The sequence below is a fragment of the Lolium rigidum genome, chromosome 3 (assembly GCF_022539505.1).
Source record: "Lolium rigidum isolate FL_2022 chromosome 3, APGP_CSIRO_Lrig_0.1, whole genome shotgun sequence".
NCBI classification, from domain to species: domain Eukaryota; kingdom Viridiplantae; phylum Streptophyta; class Magnoliopsida; order Poales; family Poaceae; genus Lolium; species Lolium rigidum.
The window spans coordinates 70490181-70514439 of record NC_061510.1 but is presented as its reverse complement, the minus strand read 5'-3'; the positions used below and the strand labels follow the sequence as shown (position 1 = coordinate 70514439).

General features: G+C 41.5%; 1 protein-coding gene and 2 pseudogenes across 1 annotated transcript; 2 read left to right on the top strand and 1 right to left on the bottom strand.

Annotated features, from left to right (window-relative positions):
- The first annotated feature begins 12097 nt into the window (after positions 1-12097).
- Positions 12098-12707, top strand: LOC124695009 (annotated as a pseudogene).
- Positions 12708-16029: 3322 nt separating this feature from the next.
- LOC124695008 lies at positions 16030-16649 on the top strand (annotated as a pseudogene).
- Positions 16650-17990: 1341 nt separating this feature from the next.
- Positions 17991-23107, bottom strand: LOC124701768 (plant intracellular Ras-group-related LRR protein 7). Its single transcript, XM_047233872.1, has 9 exons — positions 22994-23107; positions 21211-21280; positions 20759-20805; positions 20518-20626; positions 20228-20313; positions 19782-19872; positions 18508-18593; positions 18321-18407; positions 17991-18245 (listed from the first exon to the last, which is right to left on the bottom strand). The coding sequence occupies exons 1-9, from the start codon at positions 23090-23092 to the stop codon at positions 18132-18134; spliced, it is 789 nt and encodes a 262-aa protein (XP_047089828.1). The 5' UTR covers positions 23093-23107; the 3' UTR covers positions 17991-18131.
- Positions 23108-24259: the final 1152 nt, after the last annotated feature.

The following is a 24259-nucleotide window of genomic DNA, read 5'->3' as shown; positions in this document are numbered from 1 at the left end:
GGGTTCAAGATTGTCATAAACCGATATCTCCTATTCGACCTCCTCTCATGATCAGCAACCATCATATCACGAAACAACGGATGAGGGCATGACGTGCATCGTGGAAGAGTAAGTTTGCCATGACAACATGTCCAAAACGCAAATATGAGGGCAGAGTTTCAGACCTGACCGGTGAGGCAAGCATGATGAATCGGGCGAGGAAATGTCGCCGAGGCTTGACTGCTGGTAAGGAATTTGTATTTCTTGATATAACCTGACTCTTGCTGTTGGCTGCGGGAACAAATGGAAAAATAAGACAAAAGGAAAAAAGATTAGTACCCAAAGGTGATGAGTGTTGTATATATCAGGAGTACTAACTGAACTTGATGCTAATTAGATTCAAACAGCTTTATATTAGTGGAGATTAAAAAAAAGACCATTTTTTGTCTCGAAAAAAAAAGACAAATACATTTGGGATTTCATAACCAAATTGCAGAAGATGAATTTCTAAAGGAAAAAGTGCACTTAATATTGATTGATAGTCATGAAGGACATATTATTACTGAACAACTCCACCGTTTACTGTACCACGCAGAGTTCTGAATATGCGTGGACCTGTCGAAAAAGGATCTTTTGAAAACTACACTGGATGGACTTGCACTCATACCTGAATCGAGGGACCATTTAGAAAATAATTTTAGACCAGTGTTAATTTTGATGCCACTTTGAGATATATGATTTGACATCAGAGTTCCTGGCTTGTCAAGAGCATCTGCAGGAGCAGGAACACTGCAATTACATTCATGCTGCGGATGGCAGTGCTGTGCAGCTTGCTAGAGGCTGATAGATCAGAGAGGATGCTGTAAGGAGATCATCAGGAATCAGTCACATAAGCTGACTTGGCCATACAATGCAAATTTGAGCAAAGACTCACAAAATAGGTGTTCCAAGTCGTAGGTTCTACAAGGGAAACTCATGTTTGCAACTGACTCAATGAACTTGCGGTACCTTGTTTCTTCTTCTCAATGCCAAATCATTGAGATGTGTAAATCACAATAGAAAATTATTTTAAATCTCATCACCAAGAACATGATAAATGAGAATATTCATAATATCTTGTAGAGGTTTGAGTTGTGTATTACTGGAAACCTCTACCATAATAATCAGAAGTACAAAAAGAAGCAAACATGATTAACGAAAGAGCCTAAAGAACTTGTGGCATCTTTAGAAGAAGAGAAGCTAGCGCTACTGTTATTTCAGATTCAGTGAAGGATGTGAATATCTGAACATCACAGCCAATGGGGCTATGCGATTATATAGAAGATTACCTTCAGAGATGCACTCATGTCAAATAATCAGAGGTCTCAAAAATTTCATGCCAAGGACATGTGCTCTAAATATGTTGAAAGCACCTAGAAGTCCACATCCGTCATAGTTGGCTCGATGCCTTGTTGCCTACATATGAGATAAAAAAGGAAATAGCTGATCGTGATCCAAATAGGCAAGCCTTTCTGTATTATTTTGAACTCAACTGCATGATCCAAATAGGCAAGCCTTTCTGGACATTCTCCTGAATGTGGTCTATACAGTGTTTTTTTTGAGCATCTGCATCTGTGTCATCAAACCTGAATGTGGTCTAGACACTTGTGTTCAGCCCAAGCATGGGGTTAAGAGAAAAGAAGTAGCTACAAATTTGGTCTTGGAGGAGCAGGATGTGGTCAGGCTCGGTGCAGACGGACATCAGGTTGTGCACGTTGATGGTGAATCGCTCGCCACGCAGTCGACGGCTAGTGCAGTGCGGCGGCGTCGGTGGAGTGTACTGCGACAGCATGCAGCGCGAAGGCGTGGGGGCCGGGGGGCTTCTCAAATCACGCCGGGCAGGGAGCGCGGCGGCGCGGTCGAGCGGGCGGAGTCCAGGGCTCCTGGCGTACAGTGCGAAGGCATGGGGTCGGTCCAAATCGCGTCGGGCATGGCGAGGGCTACCAGGGCATGCAGTTGGAGGCCGAGGGCAGTGCGGCGGCGTGCAGGTCGGAGTGGGGTGTCAGTTGGATCTTTTAGCTTGCCGTTTGATGATTAAGGGTTGGTGTGGGGCGTGGGCTGCGTCTAACACTGTTTTAACGTAGATCATTGATTTTGGTAATTGGATGGCTAAGATTGGCTGGATCTGCTGCTCTGGCTTTTTTAATCTCTACTATATATATATATATATATATTAAAGCTCTAGCGGTGGTGTCCATGGTACGTCTCCGTCGCGCTAAAGAAAACCGCTCTTTACAAAAAATCAAGAGAAAACCGATGTTTCCATCCCCCACGAACGACGGAACGAGCCTGTCTACACTCCTAGGTACCCACGATTCCCACGATCCCACGATAATCCATTCGTTTTGGTGTCATCAGAATTCCCCATCAAGGAGGAGCGAACCCATGGCGGGCATCTTGGCGTGCTGGCCGCATGGAACAACTTGTGCGATCCGTTGCCATGAGCGCCCCTTCCATTTTCTACTAGGGGCAGCTATTGCAGAGTTAGGGAGGGGGAAGAGATGGCGCTGAGGTCTTGGCGGCGTTTCCATGCCCCCGGCCGAGCTCGACCCCGCCGCGGGTGGAGACCCTGATGTCGCCCGGCCTGCTTATCCTCGTCACGTGGTTTTGATCTGGCTGGAGCGCGGTGCCCAACCTGCTTGTACCGGTGAAGGTCAGTGATGGCGTGGCGCCGATGAAGACCACAAGAATGTCACCATCTTCTTCGGCCCACAGAGCGACACCGCCGAGGGCCTTCGCCAAGGTCGTTGTCTGATCCGCCCCGATCCGAAAACTGTTTTTAGCACGACCACCTGTTCCGTCTTTTCTTTTGGTCCGATTGGATTCAGCTATGATTTGATTGTTGTAGGCTATGGCGAAGGACGGGAAGGGATGATAGCCTGATACGGGAAAGCAAGTGTTCAAAGTGGTGGATCTGGTAACTGTCATTGATTTGCATTTGTTCCCAGCCATAAGTTAGTTCTCTGTGTTTGGAATTTTGAGAGATTCTTGGAACACATGTAGCAACATGAGCTCTTGCCCTTTTGGTTCGTGTATTACTCAACTGATCATGTGAGCTCTCGTCATTCTGATTCATGGATTTCTGAATTACCCACTTAAGCTCACTGTTTTGATTCATTGATTGCTAAACTACACACGCGAGATGTCATTGTTATGGTTCATAGATTGCTTAATTGCCCCTTTCCTGGCGTGTGCCTTAATTCACTGATACTCCTACATGCCTTTTGTTGTAAAGCGCATGTTCCAAATGTATTTAAGACATTATAATCCTATGGCATGGGGAGTGCCTATGTGCTTTTAACCCATCAGTGACCATTACAATTGGTAAAGCATTCAACAGTATATGATTTATGAATTGGAATTGTCTGCAGCACATTTTTATTGTCGTAAGAGTTTCTTTATTTATATGACAATTCTACTTAACAATGCAATGTTGTTGGATTGTTGTTTTCTGTAAAAGAATGTACCCATCTTCAGCAAAACTGTTATTTTCTACGATAATGTAGTTAGATTCTTGTATCAATAACTTGCGCAGATAATTGTGTTCAATAACCACGAATACAGTTCACTAAGAAGTATGAAATTTGCGGGGTTAAAATTTGCTCACTATCACTACACTGGCTTATGGAGTAGTGTCCTTTTTGTACTGAAGCAGGGCAAGGACAAGGAGGTTTGACTTAAAAAATGTTGTAATTTCTTTGATAATAGACAATACGAGCTTGAATATGAGATGTGAGTCTATTGAATAAGGTGGAAATGAAAAAATAATTAAATTTATGTATTCTATCTTATATCATGTCTGTATGGACTTATGCAGCAATATCTCGTAATGGATCACACAGTTCTTAAATATATAAACCTTGCTAAATATGAAACTATTTTAAAGGGGGGATTTATCTGATCAAATAAGATTTTGGGACTGATTGTTCCTTTGTGTCTATCAAGCATTTGTTGTCGCCCTACATCGTGGTGGACCACTTATACATCGTTGTGGTGGTCGGTGGGTACAAGGTTCTGGGTGGCGATTGGGCTCTTAGAACACGGCTTCAACACCACCTGCATCAGCAAGCTCTTCCCCACGCAGCTGCTCACTGTTGTTGTACAGGTATAATTATTCCACAATTCCTGGTTATATGTCATCCTACTGTTCTACTGAAGCTAATTTTTCTATATTCTGTCTATCCAATTTGCTTCTTTGCTTGGAATTAGTAGGATTTGTACCCATGTTATGTGATCCTTTGGTGATCAATCTGTCAAATAGATACAATTTGTGATGTTTATAAGGCGTTTGGTTCCAGTTTAATGTGAGGTTGGACAATGCGTTCAAGGGGATCAACCAGATTGACATGCTTGGATGGGGCTCGCAGGTGAAAAAATGTCCGGTCATGCATCTGTGGTTGTATCCTAGGTTGGTGGTCAAACTTTAAGGGAACAGTTTTTATCTTCCTGTGAACAATCGCAAGATGCTTATTTAATTTACATGTAGGCTGCTTTACTCTCTGTGGTATCATGTCGTCAAAATTACAGCGGATTTGGGGTGGTTTCCCCTGTCGGAATAGCTGAGCAGGAGCTCTGATTCTGGGTGCCTGGTCAAATTCTATATTTTTATCTGTCGAGATGAAGGAAGGATTCAAGATTTTCGATGCCTGAACCGACAGACTGCTCTACAAGAACGGTAAGATTTGTTCAGTTTCCCCCTTTGCTAGCACCATTCATGTTAACTGCAGATATCCGATGGTATAAGTAGAGACAGACCTAATGTTATTCAAACACCATGGCACTTAATTTGCTTTAGACAGAAGAATTGGTGGTGTACCTCGTTCTACTAAACCGAACAACTAAAATCACCTAAATTTCAACTCTTCTGGGGCATCTTTGATGGTATTTAACAGGGAAACGCGACGAGGAGAAAATCATTTCTGCAATGGGCAATTCGAACCGAAAATTAACCATCTAATTCATCCATTGAAATTACGGCGAGGCTCCACCACACAAGAGGAGCAAATCAAACTTGAAATGAGGGTCGTAGTCTGTTAGCTTATCTCTATTGCCACAATGATAAAATTAGAACATAAATTCTTTATGTTTTTGAACTGTATATGTACATGCATTTCATCTTACATAAAACCTTCGAGTAAAAGCAATGAACTGATTTTATAGGCCACATGCATTAGAACTAAAAGTTTGGTAGCACTGCAATTCTATGTATTTTTTAAAACCCTTCGAGTAAAAGTAATCTATACATTTTATAGGCCATGTGGATTACAATTAATGTTAAGAAAATATTTTATACTAACCCACTGAACGGATAGGCCATTTCAATTGATACTACTAACACTGAATAAACATTTATCTACTGTATGGTATTAGAACTGCAATCACTAAAGGGCTGTTTTTATTAGTTTTCTCTTCTATATTATATGTGCAGCTAAATATATTCCAAGTTCAGCAAACCTTGTCCAGCAAGCAAGATTATGCAAATCCAATAGGGCTTGAGAAGTACCAACACCTACAACCTAACATGTTAAATGCCAGTAGCCCTCGCACACATTTCTTAGAACTTTTATGCGTTCATGCTGTTCTAAAATTTCATTCTAGCACCCTCAATACATGTTATTTCTAAAGAATACTAACAACATTTGCATTTTGTGCAACCAGTTGAATTTACATTCCTTTAAGTATCGAGACATGGATTGTCGATATTTGAATAAAGTTAGCTAGAATGTTTATCTTAGAGGTCACAAGAAGCACCAAAATATATCTTAGAATGACGTGAACAAATGGTTACATAATAAAGGTTTTCTTTGTACCGCTAACTTTATTTGAAAATGCTAGCAGCTTGTCAACGTGCAACTTGCAAGTAGTGGTGGAATTGCGGATATATCATAGGCCTGGCTTGGGAAATATAGAATTGAAGTGGCACGACAAGATGCCTGATGAAGGCATGCAACTCAGGCGCGGGTATCAGTGCCAACTGGATGTTATTGACTAGGTGCAACGGGGACGTACGCGTTGAGCATGATGGCAGAGCTATGAAATGTGCATTATATGCTGAAAAACATATGATTTGTAAGTGTTTCCTTGTGTTCTACTCCAAGTCAGGCCCAGCTCCATGTTTGGCCATGTTCTCATGAGGATACCAAGTAGATATTAACTCGTCGCAATATGTATATTAGCTATAGCTATTGTATATAAGCCATTGTTCATTTGTATTCCTTGTGGTCCTAACCAATAGTTTTGTTGATTTATGAGCTAAATAGAGATAGTGGATAGTTGCTTATGTTTTCATGAATGATGGTAGCTTGCTATGTCATACTTCAATCAAGACATCCTTGTAACTCTACATTGCCAAGATATGTAATTGGGTTTTCTAGCCATAGGGGGAATCATTACACAGTTTATTCGTATGATCTTGAATTATAGTATTTATTTATATAATTTCACTTTAAACAAAGTCAAATGTTAACCTTTTTAATATTATGTGGATATTTTTTATATACATGTGAATTTTCACACGCAAGATGTTATGACAAAATAAACATAAAAACCGTGGCAAAGCACGGACATTCAACTAGTAGTAGTAGTGGAGATTGTAACACAGCTCGAACGATCCAGATTGGTAGAAGCTCTAAAGAATAATAATGATCATAACACTGTGTTCGGGGAAAAACACAACAACCGCACCATTTACAAATTATTAAGAGAAAACTATGCCATCAATAGAAAATTAACCATATGCGAGCATCGGTTAGGGATCAGCCCGACTACTAATCCATAATGAGAAGCACTCTTTAGCACTTAAACCTAGAAATCATGGTGTGAATCTAGTGCATGAAGACTGGTGGTGAAACTCAAAACCGACGGCACCGTCGATCTAGGAATGACTAAAGGAACAAAAAAATATAAGTACCAAATCAATAAATTAATGTAAGGAATGAGGTAGAAGTTTCATTGATATGATAATAGTCAATGCCAAGGAAAATGATAACCAAACTTTCCGTACAAACCTGGTACCATGAACATACATAATATAGAGGACGTGTCTCATGCCAGGCCATGAGTAAAAAACGATGATACCTGTAATACAAAAATCGATGATGTACTTCACATAAGATTTGAACCAAAAGCAATTTCAGATGTAATAAACTATTCAGCGAAAAGAAAGACACCATCTGAAAGTCAGCCTCTGAAGTTTTTTTTGAAACGGGATTTGAGATATTTTTTTTGAGCCTCTATGGAGTTGTGTCGGCACAGTTGGATACTTGAACAGCTTGCGAGCTTCAGACGTACGTGCTCTTGGCAAGATTACATTCGGCAAACTTTAGGTGGTCAAAATTTGTGCCATACTACAAAAGAAATCAGGCGAATCCCCTTCCTGGCAATCGAGCGCTCGAGCAATCACTTTCTGTGGCGCGGAAGCGCTCGCGCAGCGAGTCAATTCCCTTTTTATCACCTAGTGTTTAATTGCGTTCACATGTGTTCACACTAATAGCTTGTATTACTACTTTGCAAGTTGCATGCAGTAAAGAGCGTTCACACTGCATGCATGCACATGCACAGATCATCTCATTGATTTGCATTTAATGAGCTAACTTTTCAGCATGCTTTCGTAAGTTGTTGCATGCATACACATAGCATCTCACTTTTTTTCTTCAGCACGAGGCAGATTCTCAATTCTCTTTTTGCAATTCCCTTTTGGTTTTTTTCGTATGGTAATTCATGTTTTAAGGGGATCCTTTTGCAATTCCCTTTTTCGGGCCAGTGGTTTTTAAGGAGGGGAAAATAACGAGTGGGAAGATCCACTTGCAACTCAAATGAACTACCACTTGCTACTCAAATTAAGTATTATTTTTAAGTTGTAAGCTAACAAAAGTTGCTAAAATATTCTAAATGAAATTTACTTTTTTAGGGTTGCTGGGTATTTATATTTACCGTTGATAAATAACGGGGCACCGGGTTGATAACTTGTAAACAAAAAAAGAGTCGCTACATATTTTAAATTAAATAAAAAATTAGGGTTGATATTTATTTATATTTACCATTGATAAATAGCGGATCACCGGGTTGATAGCTTGTAAACTAAACGAGAGTCGCTAAAATATTCTAAATGAAATACTTTTTAGCGTTATTATTTATTTATATTTATAGTTGATAAATAACGAGGCACAAGGTTGATAGCTTGTAAAATAAAAAAATGTTCGCTAAAATATTTTTAAATGAAATACTTTTTAGGGTTGGTAGTTATTTATAATTACCATTGATAAATAACTAGGCTCCGGGTTGATAACTTGTAAATTAAAAAGAGTCGCCAAAATATTTGAAATAAATTTAGATTTTTAGGGTTGGTAGTTATTCATATTTACTATTGATAAATATCAGGACACCGGGTTGATAGCTTCTAAACTAAAAAAGATTCGCTAAAATGTTTAAAATAAAATTAACTTTGGGTTGATAATTTTATACATTTACCGTTGATCACTCAAGTACGGAGGGGTTGATTATTCCAAACAGAGAGGGTTGATAACTTTTAGTCCGAAAAAAAGTTGCTCGAAACATATCAACATGGGTGCTAGTTTTGAAGATCTCGTCGAGACGGATTTATTGGTGAAAGCGAATCTTAATTTGGAGTTGTCGTTTGAAAGTTAAAACGTTTTGAATTTTCAAATTTGGAAAAAATTCCGCTGACATCAGCAGATTCGTCTATTTGTGCATGCATGCAGAACTTTTTCTCAATACCCTGCACCAGGTTGATAATTTTATACATTTACCGTTGATCACTCAAGTACGGAGGGGTTGTTTATTCAAATAGAGAGGGTTGATAACTTTTAGTCCGAAAAAAAGTTGCTCGAAACATATCAACATGGGTGCTAGTTTTGAAGATCTCGTCGAGACAGATTTATTGGTGAAAGCGAATCTTAATTTGGAGTTGTCGTTTGAAAGTTAAAACGTTTTGAATTTTCAAATTTGGAAAAGATTCCGCTGACATCAGCAGATTCGTCTATTTGTGCATGCATGCAGAACTTTTCCTCAATACCCTGCACGAGGTTGATAATTTTATACATTTACCGTTGATCACTCAAGTACGGAGGGGTTGGTTATTCAAATAGAGAGGCTTGATAACTTTTAGTCAGAAAAAAGTTTGTCGAAACATATTAACATGGGTGCTAGTTTTGAAGATCTCGTCGAGACGAATTTATTGGTGAAAGCGAATCTTAATTTGGAGTTGTCGTTTGAAAGTTAAAACATTTTGAATTTTGAAATTTGGAAAAGATTCCGCTGACATCAGCAGATTCATCTATTTGTGCATGCATGCAGAACTTTCCCTCAATACCCTGCACCAGGTTGATAATTTTATACCTTTGCCGTTGCACTCAAGTACGGAGGGGTTGATTATTCAAATAGAGAGGGTTGATAACTTTTAGCCCGAAAAAAAAGTCGTCGAAACATATTAACATGGGTGCTAGTTTTGAAGATCTCGTCGAGACGGATTTATTGGTGAAAGCAGATCTTAATTTGGAGTTGTCGTTTGAAAGTTAAAACGTTTTAAACTTTTAAATTTGTTCATTTTTGCATGCATGCAAATGTACGGCAAGGTAAAACACGTTTGCTCCTAATCATGTCTGAAACCGATCGCTCGCTAATCTCCTAGCGATCGAGCGCCAGCTAGGGCAGCCCGAAATCAGGAGATAATGAGAAAAATACAAAATCAAGAATAGAGAGTCAGTGGGAAACTGGCTGAGCAAGGAAGCAGCGTCGTAACCCCTGTCCATGGTGGTGTATGGTCTCCAGATTCAACTTCTTGTTGTTGGAGGCCTCTACCAGCTAATCTAAATGGGGATCTTTAAGACTGTGGTTATTTTTTTTTCGATAAAGGGCGATTTATTACTCGATGTTTCAAGCATTACATCTAGCATTTGCATATCTAAGATGCATGCAGCCGTTTATTAAGAATCCAAAATCCAAACAAAAGTTTTTAAAAAGAAACAAAAGGAAAAAAAGCCAACTAGTCTCCAGCTCCGTTGACTTCTATCCTACGGCTATGCAGCCACCAATGTTGGAAAATAAACTCATTGGCCGTCTTCTTCAACCGTGTAGACATCTCTATAAATTGGTATCGGTCCTCGAAACGTTGAAGCGGCGATCATGAAAGAAGCATAGCGGTACACCTGTAGATAACTTGCATAAGAGAATAATTTGTGTTATTAAAAACCTTGTCATTTCTACACAGCCAAAGCGACCATACAACTGCAATCTCTCCCACCCGGATTAGCACCCGGATTATACCTGGAATCCACCCCATTTAGCCAATTGCCAAAAACTTTAGCAATGCTATGGGGTGGATACAGGGTAGAACCTATCTGAATGATTGACCATATAGATCTAGCAACCCGACAATTGAAGAAGATGTGTTTTATTGTCTCGTCTTCGTGACCGAACACACATTTCTTACAACCCAGCCAGTTGCGTTTTGCAAGGTTATATTTAGTAAGAATCACACCTCGACAAAATATACCATGCAAAGACCTTTGTTTTCAGAGGTATCTTCATCTTTCGGATGTACTTGTTGTTTAGAACCTGTTGAGTAGGAATGGACAGGGCATTGTACATAGAGCCTACCGAGAATACACCATTCTTGGTAAGATTCCATCGTAATTCATCGTTCCCCGGAGCCAAATGTATTGAATCTAACCGCAAAAGCAGTTCATTCCAAGAAGCTAGTCGGGGGCCAATAAGATTACGTCTGAACGTTACCGAAGGGGGGTGGAATTCCGTCACCTTCTGCAAGGTGTCCCCTTTGTAACGAACAATATTATACAAGGCCGAATATTGTTTTCCCAAAGAGTGGTTCATGATCATCATAGGAAGATAACAAGAACCTACAAAGACAACATAACATAAATAGAAAATAGTATGGAGAGTACATGGCACAAAACTTGTATTAGTCCAAAAGTAACTCACCACTAATTGGACGCGGTATTTTGTCCCTTATGTGACCTCATGCTTCGTAAACACTCCAAAAAATCATATTCTGGATTCTTGCCAATATGTTTCGCTTAATATGGCATAGTTATTCATCCAACTATCATTCTCCTCAAATGTGTCCCATTAATCGTCCTTACTGTTGCAACCGATAAAATCAATTCTAACTCGAAGAGATGGCATACCAAGCAAATGCCGCATGTCTCTCTTTCTAGACCATCTTAAGAGCAAGCTTTCCAACATCAATACAATTTTAGGACTGAAATTGACTCTTCCATCGTGGGGCGGTAGTCGGAATGGAAAACTTGGGGACAAAAAGCAGAGGAGAACGATGGAGATGAGTGGTAGAGACGAACTGGTCGAGGGAGCGGGCTTCTCCATCGTGGGGCGGTAGGCATGTGGGCCAAAAAAGAAAGCTACACGTCCGATGGTGTTGCATCTGACGGTCCTGGGGGTTCCTTTTTTATGTTATAGTACATAATCTTTACGGAAATTTGAAATTTATATTGAAGGAAGTTAGGATTTTAGTCTCTCGAAGGGAATGCATTGTGGACAATCGGATTTTACAGTCGTACGGTGAGCTTTCATTTCTTCCTATACCACAGGTGGCAAAATTGCACAACTTTTTTTCCTAGCAATTCTTATATCTATATGTGCAACGTTGGTTAATTGCGAACAGGTGTGGACTAGAGTAGAGTTTATTAGTTTCCATCTAAAAGCATTGAAACTAGCAGCAAAGTGTGTGATGCGTACGTCCCGTGTCCACGAAGGAGGTATGCATGCTTAGCTGATCGCGCGCGTGTGCTGTTCTAGGCACACTCCTATGAGGGCGGTCACGCTGGTGCGTCGACCTCGGCGCCAACTCGCTCCAGTCCGTTAGAGACGCTCCGCCAGTTGCCACGACGGCACCGAGCCGTGTCTATATGAAATGGCGGCATCGCACACTAGACACTACCATCAGCACAAAGCGAGACAGAACAAGGCCAGGGGCCAGGGCACGCACAATCCAAACAACCCGCACGCGCATCCACACTCGCCGCACGCGCGCTACTCCGCTGGCTGTCGCGCCATGGCTTCATGAGCTGGCGCCCCTCGACGAATGGCCGCCCTGGAGCAGCAGGGCTATCGCGCGTAGGTCGGCCTCAACTGCGGCCGCCGCGCACGCTGATGGTGGATCTACGTACGTGCCAATCTCTGTGGCGATCTACCTGGCGCTGGGGATGATCGGGCTGGCCGGCGGCGATCTACACGGCGCGGCAGCAGCTGGCGCACGCGCCCAACGTCCGCCTTGACATTGACAAGCGCGAGAAGGTGGCCAAGGTGGCTGATCCTGGTCCGGACCTCGCCCTCGACGACGCCGAGCGCTTCATCGGCAGCTCCGTATTCAGGAAGGTCGCCCACGTCTAGGATGACCGATCCCTCACATCCGGCTTTGCTGATCCAGTCACCGACATCCGGCTTTGCTGATCCAGTCACCGACCACCCGTACGATCTCTAGTTTCTCGTTCCATTAATCGGTTAAGAAATACTTTCCGTGTATGTACTGTGTTTTCATGGCTTATATATTGGACTCATGTTGGCTTGCTTAATTTGTGCGTCAGGACTAGGAAGACGGTGATGCTCAAGGACGTCCGCGTGGACCTACCGGTGATCCCCGGGCAGAGCAGAGAAGGTGCCTCGACAGGATCTTCAAGAAAAACACCGCTTAATTAGATTATTATTAGAGTAGGACGGTCGTCAGGGCTCGATCCGCTACCTGGTCAGAGGCTGCAGCGGGGACGACGGGACGACACCAACACGAGGCTCTAGAAACGACGACAAGCGCGGTGGTGCGTTGGACTTGTAGATCTTGGCAATGTGTGTATACTAGATGTATGAGCTAGATTATGGATCTGGATGTATGCGTGTAACGTGTATATGTATTTGGTGTATAGATATGCTGTAAAATGTGCGTTGTATTTTTTAATGAGGTAGCGTAGTGAAACTTGGAGTGCACTCTACACTAGTACTGGCATGCCTTGTGGCGTGCTAACTTGGTTACCGGCGGAGTTTCAAGGTTACCCATGGCGTGTCAGGGATGCATGCCGCAGGTAACTCGGTCGTGTTTCAGCGCACGCCGCCGGTACCAGTGGCGAAATACCAGCGGTGTACCGTATACACGGAACTAACTTCAATTTGTGCACGCCGTTGATGAGTTTTTTCCTACTATTGAAACTAACACAAAATTCAGAATAATTAAGTCAAACAAAATTATGAACAAAGTCGAGTGTAAGAAAACACATTTGCAACCCCATACACAGTATACTAAAGTAAAACAATGTGAGGGCCAATATTCCAAAGAAAAGTAATATTTTATGGTCTATTCAGAATGCAGAAATTGACACATTCATCGTTCAGGAATGTAAGGGCGAAACATTGCAGAGATAGTTCGAGATTAAGGAAGTTCTCCATGTTTGCATTTTTTAATTACTGCTTTCACTTATCTTTATTATTATCAGGTCTCAAACTGGATGACGCTGAGTACAGTCTAAACATTCATACTGGCTGACATCGACCCCTCCTACGGTCCTACCAGAGGCATGGCTATGTACCAGTCGGGGGGAGGGGGCACCGCCCAAATACTAGGCTTGTAGTACAACTTTTTTAGCCTTTTAGCCCCTCCCCTAGACCATGAATTTTGTGGTCACCCCTAGATAACCTTGGGAATCTCCGCCACTGCCTCATACGGAACCTGCCGGTTCAATGTTGGGATCAACCCCAACAGTGTGGCAGCAGGGAATGGCGACGATGCATGCATGATTGCCATTGTGCTCGTGGCACTTTTGGTCGTTGTGATCTCTCTCCACTAAGGAGATTGAAGCTCTTGTGAAGCTGGGCAATGTAGTTTTCCCATGCCATGCAGGTGGCAGCTTAGTTTCTAGTCTAGACTTCTATGTTCCGTGACTTTGCACTATATGATTTATGTTTGTTGTGGCTATAAGACTGCGATATGTCACTTCAATAATAACAGTTGTGCGAACATGCTCTCGTTTGCTCCTAGTCTCACATTTCAATAGCAAAAAAACAAGAAAATCTTGAATATAGACAATAGTTTTGTGCAATCATTTATATTAGACACTATCACAAACTAAAACGGAATTCCAAATAATGAACGGAAAAATATCAACAAAATTGAGTATAAAATTCATTTGCAGCCCCATGACCTATTGTGGAGTAACTCAATGTCAGGGCGAACCTTCCAAAGAAAAGGAAGATGTTATGGTCTATTCAGAATGTAGAAATTAACAGGAGTGTCAGGGCTAACATTACAAAGATAGTTCAATCCATTCAAGATTAAGTTCTCCATTTTTACATTTTCTAATTACCACCTTTACTTATCTTTATGATTATTGGGTCTCAAACTGGATGATGCCGAGTCCACTGACCAACGTCGACCCCTCGTACCAGAGGCTTAGCTCTATACGGGGTGGGTGGGGGGGGGGGACCGCCCCCTGCTTGTACAGAATTAGGAAAGGAAAAAAATTACAATGCTTGTATTATAATGTTTTGCACCCCAAACCGTGATTTTTTGTGGTTAGCCCCCAGATAACCTTGGCAAGCTCGCCACTACCTCCTACGTAACCTGCAGATTCAACATTGGAATCAGCCTCAGCCGCATGGCAGCAGGGAACAACGCCGATGGAAGCATGATTGCCGTTGTGCTTGTGGCACTCTTTGCCGTTGCGATCTCTCTCCTTTGAGAGGATCGAAACTCTTGTGAAGTTGTGGCCAGTGTAATGTGCACGTGGCATCTTAGTTTCTAGTCTTGACCAGTGTCGGTCCAAATTAAATTTGGAACCGGAGCAAGTTTAATAGATATAATTTACATTAAACTTTTATATTCTTCAATAACCTGTTTTATCTTTATAATCATACCAAACTCATTACAGAGTTACCAAAATTAATTAGATATAAATTTTACTAATATTTATTGTCTCATTTTTTTACTGTAATGTACATTAATTATTTTAGTTGCATTGTGCTAAACATATGTATTTGGTATGAAAACTTTATTATTGCACTGTACAAACATTGACAAGTTAAATTGTATGCATTCTTGTTTTTGCATCTACATTAATATTTATATAAATATCTTTAATATTTTGGTAGATATATCAAATGGGTTGTCTTAACAAATATTTTAATAGGTAGATTTTGGATGTAAGTACGATTATGTAAGAATTATAAATTGGATCGTTTGCTTGGTTGTCTACCGGTTTTTATGGTCCGATACTCTTGCGTGTTTTAGGAGTTACAGTGTGGGGAGCGGCGTTTTGGCTCCCGGGAGCATTTGCTCCCGTTTTTTTTGAAAAATTAAAACAAATCGAAAACTTGTCAAAAAATTCCGGAAAAAATCATGCATGTACCTGACCATGGCACGCACCACCGTGTAAAATTTCGTTGCAAAATGTCATTGTATGCGCCCTGGAAAAAAATGACAAATTTCTGACATGAAATGAGATCCAAAAATATGAATCTCAGATCTGGAAATTTGTCATTTTTGCCCAGGACGCATACGATGACATTTCGCAACGACATTTTACAAGGTGGTGCGTGCCATGGTCAGGTACGTGCATGATTTTTTTCGGAATTTTTTGAAAAGTTTTGAAAAACAAAGTTTGCTCCCAAAAAATCCGGGAGCAAATGCTCCCGGGAGCCAAGACGAATTTTCGTTACAGTGTGTCTAAAATTACGTCTAACTCCTCAAAGCCTGCAAACGCGATGCTGGCTGCGGTTTGACGTCTCATAGAGATGCTCCCAAAAGCATCATAAACTAGCAGCACTACGTCCCGTGTGCACGAAGAAGGTACGCTTAGCTGATTGCGCACGTGTGCTCTTCTAGGCACTCCTAGGAGCGTCGCCTCCCTGCCCCGCATGGCCGTCCGCGGACCTCTCTCTAGTCAGTTCCAGACGCTTCGCTTGTTGCTACGACCAAACAACTCAAGCATCCCAACCAAATCAAACTCGATCGTTGCACGCTGACCCAGGGCCATGGCTTCACGAGCTGCCGCCGCTCTCCGAACGGCCGCCCTGCAGGGCTACCGTAGGTCGGCCTCAACTCCGGCCGCGCAAGCTGACGGCGGAGCGGCGAGGGCGAAGGCCAAGCCGGTGGGCGACTACGTGCCCATCTACGTGGCGCGCTGGGATGATCGGGCTGGCGGCGACGCTGGGGTTGCACACGGCGCGGCAGCAGCTGGCGCACGCGCCCAACGTTCGCCTCGACAAGCGCAAGCGCGAGACGGTGGCCGAGGTGGCGGACCCGGACCTCGCCCTCGGCGATGCCGAGCGTTTCGTCGGCAGCTCTGTGTTCCGGAAGGTCGCCCACGTCCAGGATGACTGCTCCCTCACCGCGGGCGTCGCCGATCCAGTCACCGAGTACCCGTACGACCTCTAGCTGTCACCGAGTACCCGTACGACCTCTAGCTAGTTTTTCGTTCCATCAATCTGTGTTTTCTGGGCCTATATATGCGACTCATGTTGGCTTGTTTAATTTGTGCGTCAGGGCAAGAAAGGCGGTGACGCTCAAGGACGTCGGGGTGGACCCGCCGGGGATCCCCGGACAGGGCAGGGAGGGTGTCCTCGATAGGATCTTCAAGAAGAACGCCACTTAGTTGGACTAGTACAAGACGATCCTACGTAAGGGCTCGATCCGCTACTTCCACTTCGGGTTTTTTCGCGTTCATTAACCTAGTTTCGCACTTCAAATCATCCCCCGGTTATTGTGGTCAGGATTGGCTGCGCTTTAAAAAAAAAAAAAAATTGGCCGTACTGGGGAAGAAACCCAGCAGCGCTGTGTATTGATAGCGGTAATTGTGTGCACAACACCGAGAATGCGAGTACGGACACTCGAACTCGGGCGGGCTGGGAGCTATCAGCAGCTCACTGCCACCAGGCTATACCTTGGTTCACATTGGCTGCGCTTTTCGAAAGCTCGATCCATATATCACGAAGCTTCCGACACGTGATCGATGGTGCCATGCATGGTGTTTGACTGTTTGTACTTAGATATCCAGTAGAGAGCTCTAGTTCCTGGACAGTCTAAGCTTCTAGCGGTGTGTGATGTCGATTGATGATGATGGGCACTATTCTGAGGTACTTACGCAATTTGTCAAGCGCTAGCACTTTTGGGCTGTTTAGTTGTTTTGGCTAGTCATAAAAGTTGATATTTTGGACCGGTTTGGATCATCCTGGTCGTGCTGCCGGCTCCGATTTCTTGAAACAATTAAACTCCTCTTGAAACATTTAAACTTCTGCGGGTTATTTTTCACTATCAATCACTTTGTGCACCCATAAGATAAAATAAAAACGAAAGGAAAAAAAAAGCAAGATAGGTCTTTGTCCTAGGTCTTTTAATTGTCAAAAACTTCCAACAGAACATTTCGCATGATAATCCTATTTGGTTACATACAGTTTCGCGAAAATGGGTGGACCTTTTGATGGTTTGTGTCACTTCAGTCACATATTCTTTAAGAATTAATTCACAGATGACATAGGTTTACACCCACGCTGGGAATTCGGCGGAGTGACTCCCTGTCTCCTTATTTGTTTTTGTTATGCACAAGGCTTGTTAAGTTGTTTGTTGGATGAAGGGCAGGCTAGTGGCATAGAAAAAGTTAAGTTGTTATTTGTTCTTGTTGTGCACAAGGCTTGTTAAGTTGTTTGTTGCATGAAGAGCAGGTTAGTGGCATAGAAAAAGTTAAGATGTGTATGAATGTACCATCAGTTTCACATCTAGTACTCTTCAATATGGCGATCAGGATCATCCGAACATTAAATTTACATGCTAGATCGGATCTGCTTGAAAATGCAAGCAATATTACAGAGTAAATGAAAATTGGGCCATGTAAAATATGTATTCAGCTTGTTTATTTTTACCTTAAATACTTAAAAACTTGAATATACTCTTACAATTACATTAGAATGCATAATATGCTTGAGGGTGAACGATTGTAGATTCACATGCAAAAGATAGTCCAATCATTTTTCATATGTTTTGTATTTATTGATTGCTTTACCAAATTGGAGTGTCAAGACATTGATATATACAAAGTTTGCAATTAATTCGGACTAATTGGGGAAAAAATAGTTTAACTCTAGCGTAAGTCAATGCCTTCATCCAAGGCTGTGGAGCTCATCATGACATTTGAGTCGATCTGCTTGTCGAATTTCTTCCTTCTGCGTGCTTCAAATTGCTCGAATCCATCCATCTGCGACAAGCGAGAAATGGAATTTAAATTAAAAACAGGTTGATTAAGTTGCAGAAATAGCCTCATGCCACTAACTTGCTGGAAGTTGTCCATCGAGATTGGATTGTCATGCAGTGAAAGGTTCTGAAGAGCCTTGCAGTCTTTCAGTATGTTTTGGGGAAGCTGCGGGCAAAAAAAGAATCGACTTGGGGGTGTCAAGTTAATTGGTCTTATTTCATAACAGCGTCAACAATATAATACATAAAGTGCACAAGATACACACCTGGCGAATTTTATTTCCGTTCAATGATAGAGATTTGAGGCAAATAAGGTTGCAAATTGACGAGGGTACATCTTCAAGTGAATTTCCTGAATATTTAGCATGAAAGTTAGCCGTAGGTAAGAGAATGCTTTGGAGAAGTACTCAAACAGAGGAAGGCATAGCTTTGCTCAGCGCATGAAGCAGAATAATATATCCTAAGAGGCAATGATTTGACATGTGAAAATCATTTTAGACTAGCAAATGATAATCATTACTAAGTTCAAATTTAAATATCTAGACATCTCACTTACTCCATATAACCATGCGTCCATAATTTGCATGAAACAAAAGACCCTCAAAAGTATACAACCATTAACATGATAATAATGATAGTAAGCAAATCTTGAAGTTGATTAACTGGAAGCAAACATACATCCAGAGCACAGCTAGCCCAGCTGGTCCATTCCTCTTTCGGGCTCCGAAAAGAAGGTCATGTTAATGTCATCTGTGCCAAATATCGATTTAGTTGATTTCTCTACTGTGGCTGTTGCTTGCCTTCTCTAGTTGTATATTTTTGGGAGTGATGTTTTGGCACATGGAAGCATATGCTCCCTTTATTTTAAAATGCATGTTACACAAAAATGCATGTTACACATATTTTGAAATTTCAAAAAAAATGAAACGAAAAATTTGCACGTACATCTTCATGTGCTACATGCTCACAAAGTCGTTTCATGAAAAATCGACTTGTCATCTGGCGTGTGTAAAGAAGACAAAATTCAATGCTAAAAATAAGGCTTTTCAGAACATAAATTTTCTCTTTTTTACATAGATCACAAAAAGTATTGGGTCCTCGCGAAACTTGACGAACACACGTATATTCTGGAGATGTACACATAGAATTTTTTGTCGAATTTTTTTGACATTTCAAAAAATATATTTTTGGTAGAGGGAGCATACGCACCCGGGAGCCGAAATGAATTTCCGTATATTTTTATTATTTATATATATTGCTAAGTGTTACAGTTATTTGGCATAAATATGCCATGTGACATTGTCTATCTTGTACGGACAAATTATGTAAATCATATGATTTCTTTTTTGTTTCTTCTATCACGTAAGGAAAAATGAAGGAAGCTGTACCATTTACATGTTTTTTATGCTTCGTAATACTCGTGCTGTTACTTGGACATGGATGGTTACTATTGCAAGCAAAAGGGAAAAACAGGAAATTCAAATTATATGGTATTACTGTATTAAGAGATTAGTAGTATTGCCCAAACAAGCAGATTTACCATTTGCCTGCAATTCTTCCAGGGACTTGCAACCTCCAATTGATTCTGGAAGGGCATTTAGTTTGTTATCAGATATATTGAGTAGCAGCATCTGCACCAGTCAAACACAAAATGAATGTAAGCTATCGATAACAATACCATTTATCTCATAAAAAAATATAACAACACATTGACCACTGCGAAAAAAGAACTTTTGAATATGTACTGGTGAGATAAAATGGATGGAATATCAGACTTATGTTCTGGAGCAAAGATATATAACTGCACAGTTTAATAAAATGGACTTATTTTGACGAAACAAAAAAAGCAAGCAATACTTATGTTCTGGAGCAAAAATAAATACTGAATGCATCATTATAATTTTATGAATTAGACATTCCTTTTGTGCAACAAGTCCGATAAAATATAGGGAATGTCTGGCATGTTGACCCAAATAAGAAACTTACATTGCACAAATCTCCAACACTTTTAGGTAGGTACAGTAAAGAATTCTGAGAAAGAGTAAGCTGCTGAAGATTTGACAAAGAACCCACTGTATGAACCAAAAGACCATGTTAGAAGATGAAGGCAGTAGTTAAGAATATGATGAAAGTCATAACTCTCAACAAACTTCTTGTCAGGGTAAGAGTTATAGACTGACCCTAGACACCTTTGTTATGTAAACAGTAAGTTTATGATAACATTTACTTTTTACTTGAAGTCTTAAACAAACATGTATATGATCGTAAGAACTAACATTCTTCAGGTAAGATGGTGATCCTATTTCTGTCAAGCGTGAGGATTTTAAGGTTCCGCAGGTATCCAATATTAGCTGGAATGTTTTCGATCAAATTGCCAGTCAAAACCTACAATAACATAAAGGGAAACATCACTATCAAGCCGCCATTATTGAGAAAAAAAAAGGAAGAATCATTGTTTGCAAATACACATCTCTGAACAAATAATTCAAGCTGATATCTACTAAGAAGAATTCTTACAAGTCTTTGCATATTCACAATGGTACCAATTTCCTGCGGAATCTCAACTGCAATATCAAAAAGAAAGAGTTGACATTGCTCAAGCGATACAAGTATACAAACATTAAATATACTAAAATAGCTTATGCAGTTTCATAGCTGGTCAAGTTATTAGGAACTTGGACTAAGAACAGGAAATTCTGTCCAAGTAAGATGCTAAGTAATCCTGCCAAGCACGGGTCTTGGATAACTTCTACCCACAGACGGTTACAAAAAGAAAGGCCAAAAAACAAAACGTCAAGTTGTAGCAAATTGGCTCAAAACATAGCACATGTTAACATTGTGAAGTGAAAAATAAATGTGCATATAACTTCCAACTAGTTCATTCTGACTAAGGACAAGAAAAACCGACAGCACCAAGTATTAATGTCGATCGCCCAGAATGGAAATAAGTACTTCAAAATTTTGGTTACCTATCTTGTTGTTTGTCAAATCCAGAGTTCTAAGGGATTTCCCCACTTGTAGAACTTCATTTGGTACTACCTGTATGGAATGATATTAAAATTCTGGAAGAGACGTGCAATTTTAAAGTAAAAGAGGTGGAGGGAGGCACCCTTTTTCATGTAGACATAAAAGAAAGTTGACTTATATGCATAATCTTTGAGATGTGAGATTATATAATTGAACATGTTTTTATGAGGGCAAACAATTGAGTAAGAAGCATATGGATTCCATTTTGTGAACACAAAAAGGAGAGAGAAACACCAAAAGCTTACAATTTGACTAGTGTTGCGCATGCCTATTTTCCCAATCAGCTCAGAAAAATAAAAACCATCCGTGACACCTGGACAAATAACCCTTGGGTTGCTAGCCTGAGTTGTGTGTCTTCTGACTCCCTGTTGGATTTAATAAGACTGTGGACCACAGTACAGAAGGCATCACTTGGCACAGACACAACCTTTTGTTCGAAGATCACACTTCACACACATGTGGACACTACTGATCATCCTCGGCATACAAGATTCAGTTCCTAGGCTTAACGACAAACTGAGATTTCGAAGGTCTGGGCACCAACGAAGTGTCATCTCCATGTGCGGCCTATGGTTCAGAATTGGGTACTGATAGTAGACAGACTGCTTGCAAACCAATAGCCCAACTTCTATGTATGCCCTCTATGCATCCGAAAACATTTCACCCAGCTGTGGGCTAAATAGCGATTGGCATGGCAATTATGAGATAAGACAAGCTAGTGTTGCTATGACGGCTTCAATCTCTTAGAACAAACTACATGGTATCCTGGAGAAACACCTCTTGGCTGGTTCAAACGCCTATCTGATGAACTAAATTCAACTGATGGTAAACACTCTTGGCCCTGTTAATGCTTGTGGTTTGGGACATTTGAAATCAGAGAAACAGGCATGTGATTCAAGCAAAAGAATCTTCCATCAGTATGGTTTTCAACATTAGAAAAAAGGCGAGGCAAACGCCTAACTGTTGGCTGGAGCACGGCACCTAGCAAAGTAGGGCCTTTGTGCGATGCTGGCTGGGTGCAAGCGTTTATTTTTGCCTTGCTAGCATCACATATTTTTTTATTTTCATCTGCTTTCAAGCTATAGGTTAGAACCTGTAGTTTATGACTGAACTTTGTCATCTTCTCTAAATGAAATTGTCAGATAGCCTGTTGAGTTTTTAAATGATATTTGAGAACTACATCGTTGCAGGCTTGCAGCAGTAACTAACGTCAGCACACATTAAGGTGCCGAAATCTAGAGTTGCTTGTGCTGTGACATTTTCATAAAATGGTCAGTTCTGGAGTGTCAACTCCCAAGTATGAAAAGTTTGCTAAATTTGCATCTCTTTTAATATAATAGGCAGAATTAATCTATCATTTATGACGTGAAATGTTATCTGTCTATCGTGTTAGCAGAAAAGTTCTTTTAGACAGAAAAAGGCAACACAGTCCAAGTCAGTTCTCCACCACAAAGCATGACATAATCTTAACTTTTATCAGCACAATCGCGCTTTTCTTCCACCTTGAGAATACCCCATAGAGGCATAACACACAATAAAGGGGCCAAACTTTGTTAGACAAGTTAATCTAACCGCGATGTGGCATCAGTCAGAAAAAGGGGCCAAATCTGAACTTCTCAGAATCAAAGATTTATGAGCACTTATTCGGTGGTGCCCCAAAAATGCTAAGACCTGATAGAATCGAGAAAAGGTCCTAAATTGATAGGAAATGGAGGGGCGCTGAACCTTCAATCTGGCGTCCCGGAGCGCGACGATCCCGGTGGAGCGCCAGCGCGTGACGCGGCTGGCCGGCGAATCCGAGCTCCGGCTGCTGCAGCAGCCCATCTCAGCCGCCCGCGCGAAGGAGAAATTTGCAGACTTTCCCCTCCGATCCTCGAAGAGATTTTTTTGGGGAGGGCGACGACTTCTGTTTGGAGGCAGTTGGGGTCGGCCGGTGTTCTCAGTCCTGTGCGAACTGGGCCCCCTTTTCGCTGGGCTGTGGGACCCAGCGGTGTTTACCTGGCAATTCTATCGTTTCAAACTCCTTCCGGTTTTTGCATTCTACAAGACGACTGTCTCGACGATATTTACAAAGAAAACAAAACCAGCTAGTATTAAATACTAGCACAATTAAACGTGTGTGTTTCAAAAAAAACAGAATTAAACGTGTGAAAAATCTCTGGTGTTCTGAGCTAATTAAACATGAATGGTAGTGATTTTCTGAACTGAAAAATATCCTATTTTAACTCTCCAGATTTTTATTTCCAGATGTTCCTAAGTTTACAGTTTTGGGAAAGTTGGTACAGAACACTGTCATTTTTTTCTGGCCTTGACAAACCACCCAATGCATCTTTACCTCGGTGGCACATCTCGAATAAAAAGAAAAGTTTGACTATAGCGCTTTTGAGATGATCATTCTATTTGGTGAAACGAAGCGACGCCGGGCTCCATGCCTCGTGCGGCGTCCTGGTGCAGGGCGAGCCAGCAACTGATCTGGTCGGACACACCGGCCCAGGGCATGGACTCGTTGCAGAGCGGCGCGGCAGCCGGTCACCATTTGCTTCGCTGGCGACCAAATTGAGAAATGGTGAGAAATATTGTTGTAGGTATGGATAGCAACTTGTGTTGTGAACGGTACAATGTCGGGACTCTACCGCTCCGTGCACCCGCTTGTGGACCTAGTAGCCTACGCTGCGTTGAGGGTATTTTCCCGCTAGAATTGTTTTCTTGAAGTATGCCTGCAAACCCGCTCACCTTGGGGACTTTGAAAAGATACGATGGTGTTGTCATCAAGGAACTACGGCCGAACTTTCTCTCCCGGCCTCCGCACCTGCTGAGTACTAAGCACTAGGGCAAAGAGCGGGAGTACTAACAACGTGTTTGGTTCATGGGAATTTGACGCTAGGAATAGGAGCTGAGGGGGTAAGGGACTAGGGGCGTGATTGGTTGCTCGCATCAAAATTTTCATGTATCTATATTTGGTTCGGTGGATGCCGTATGAGGTGAAACGAA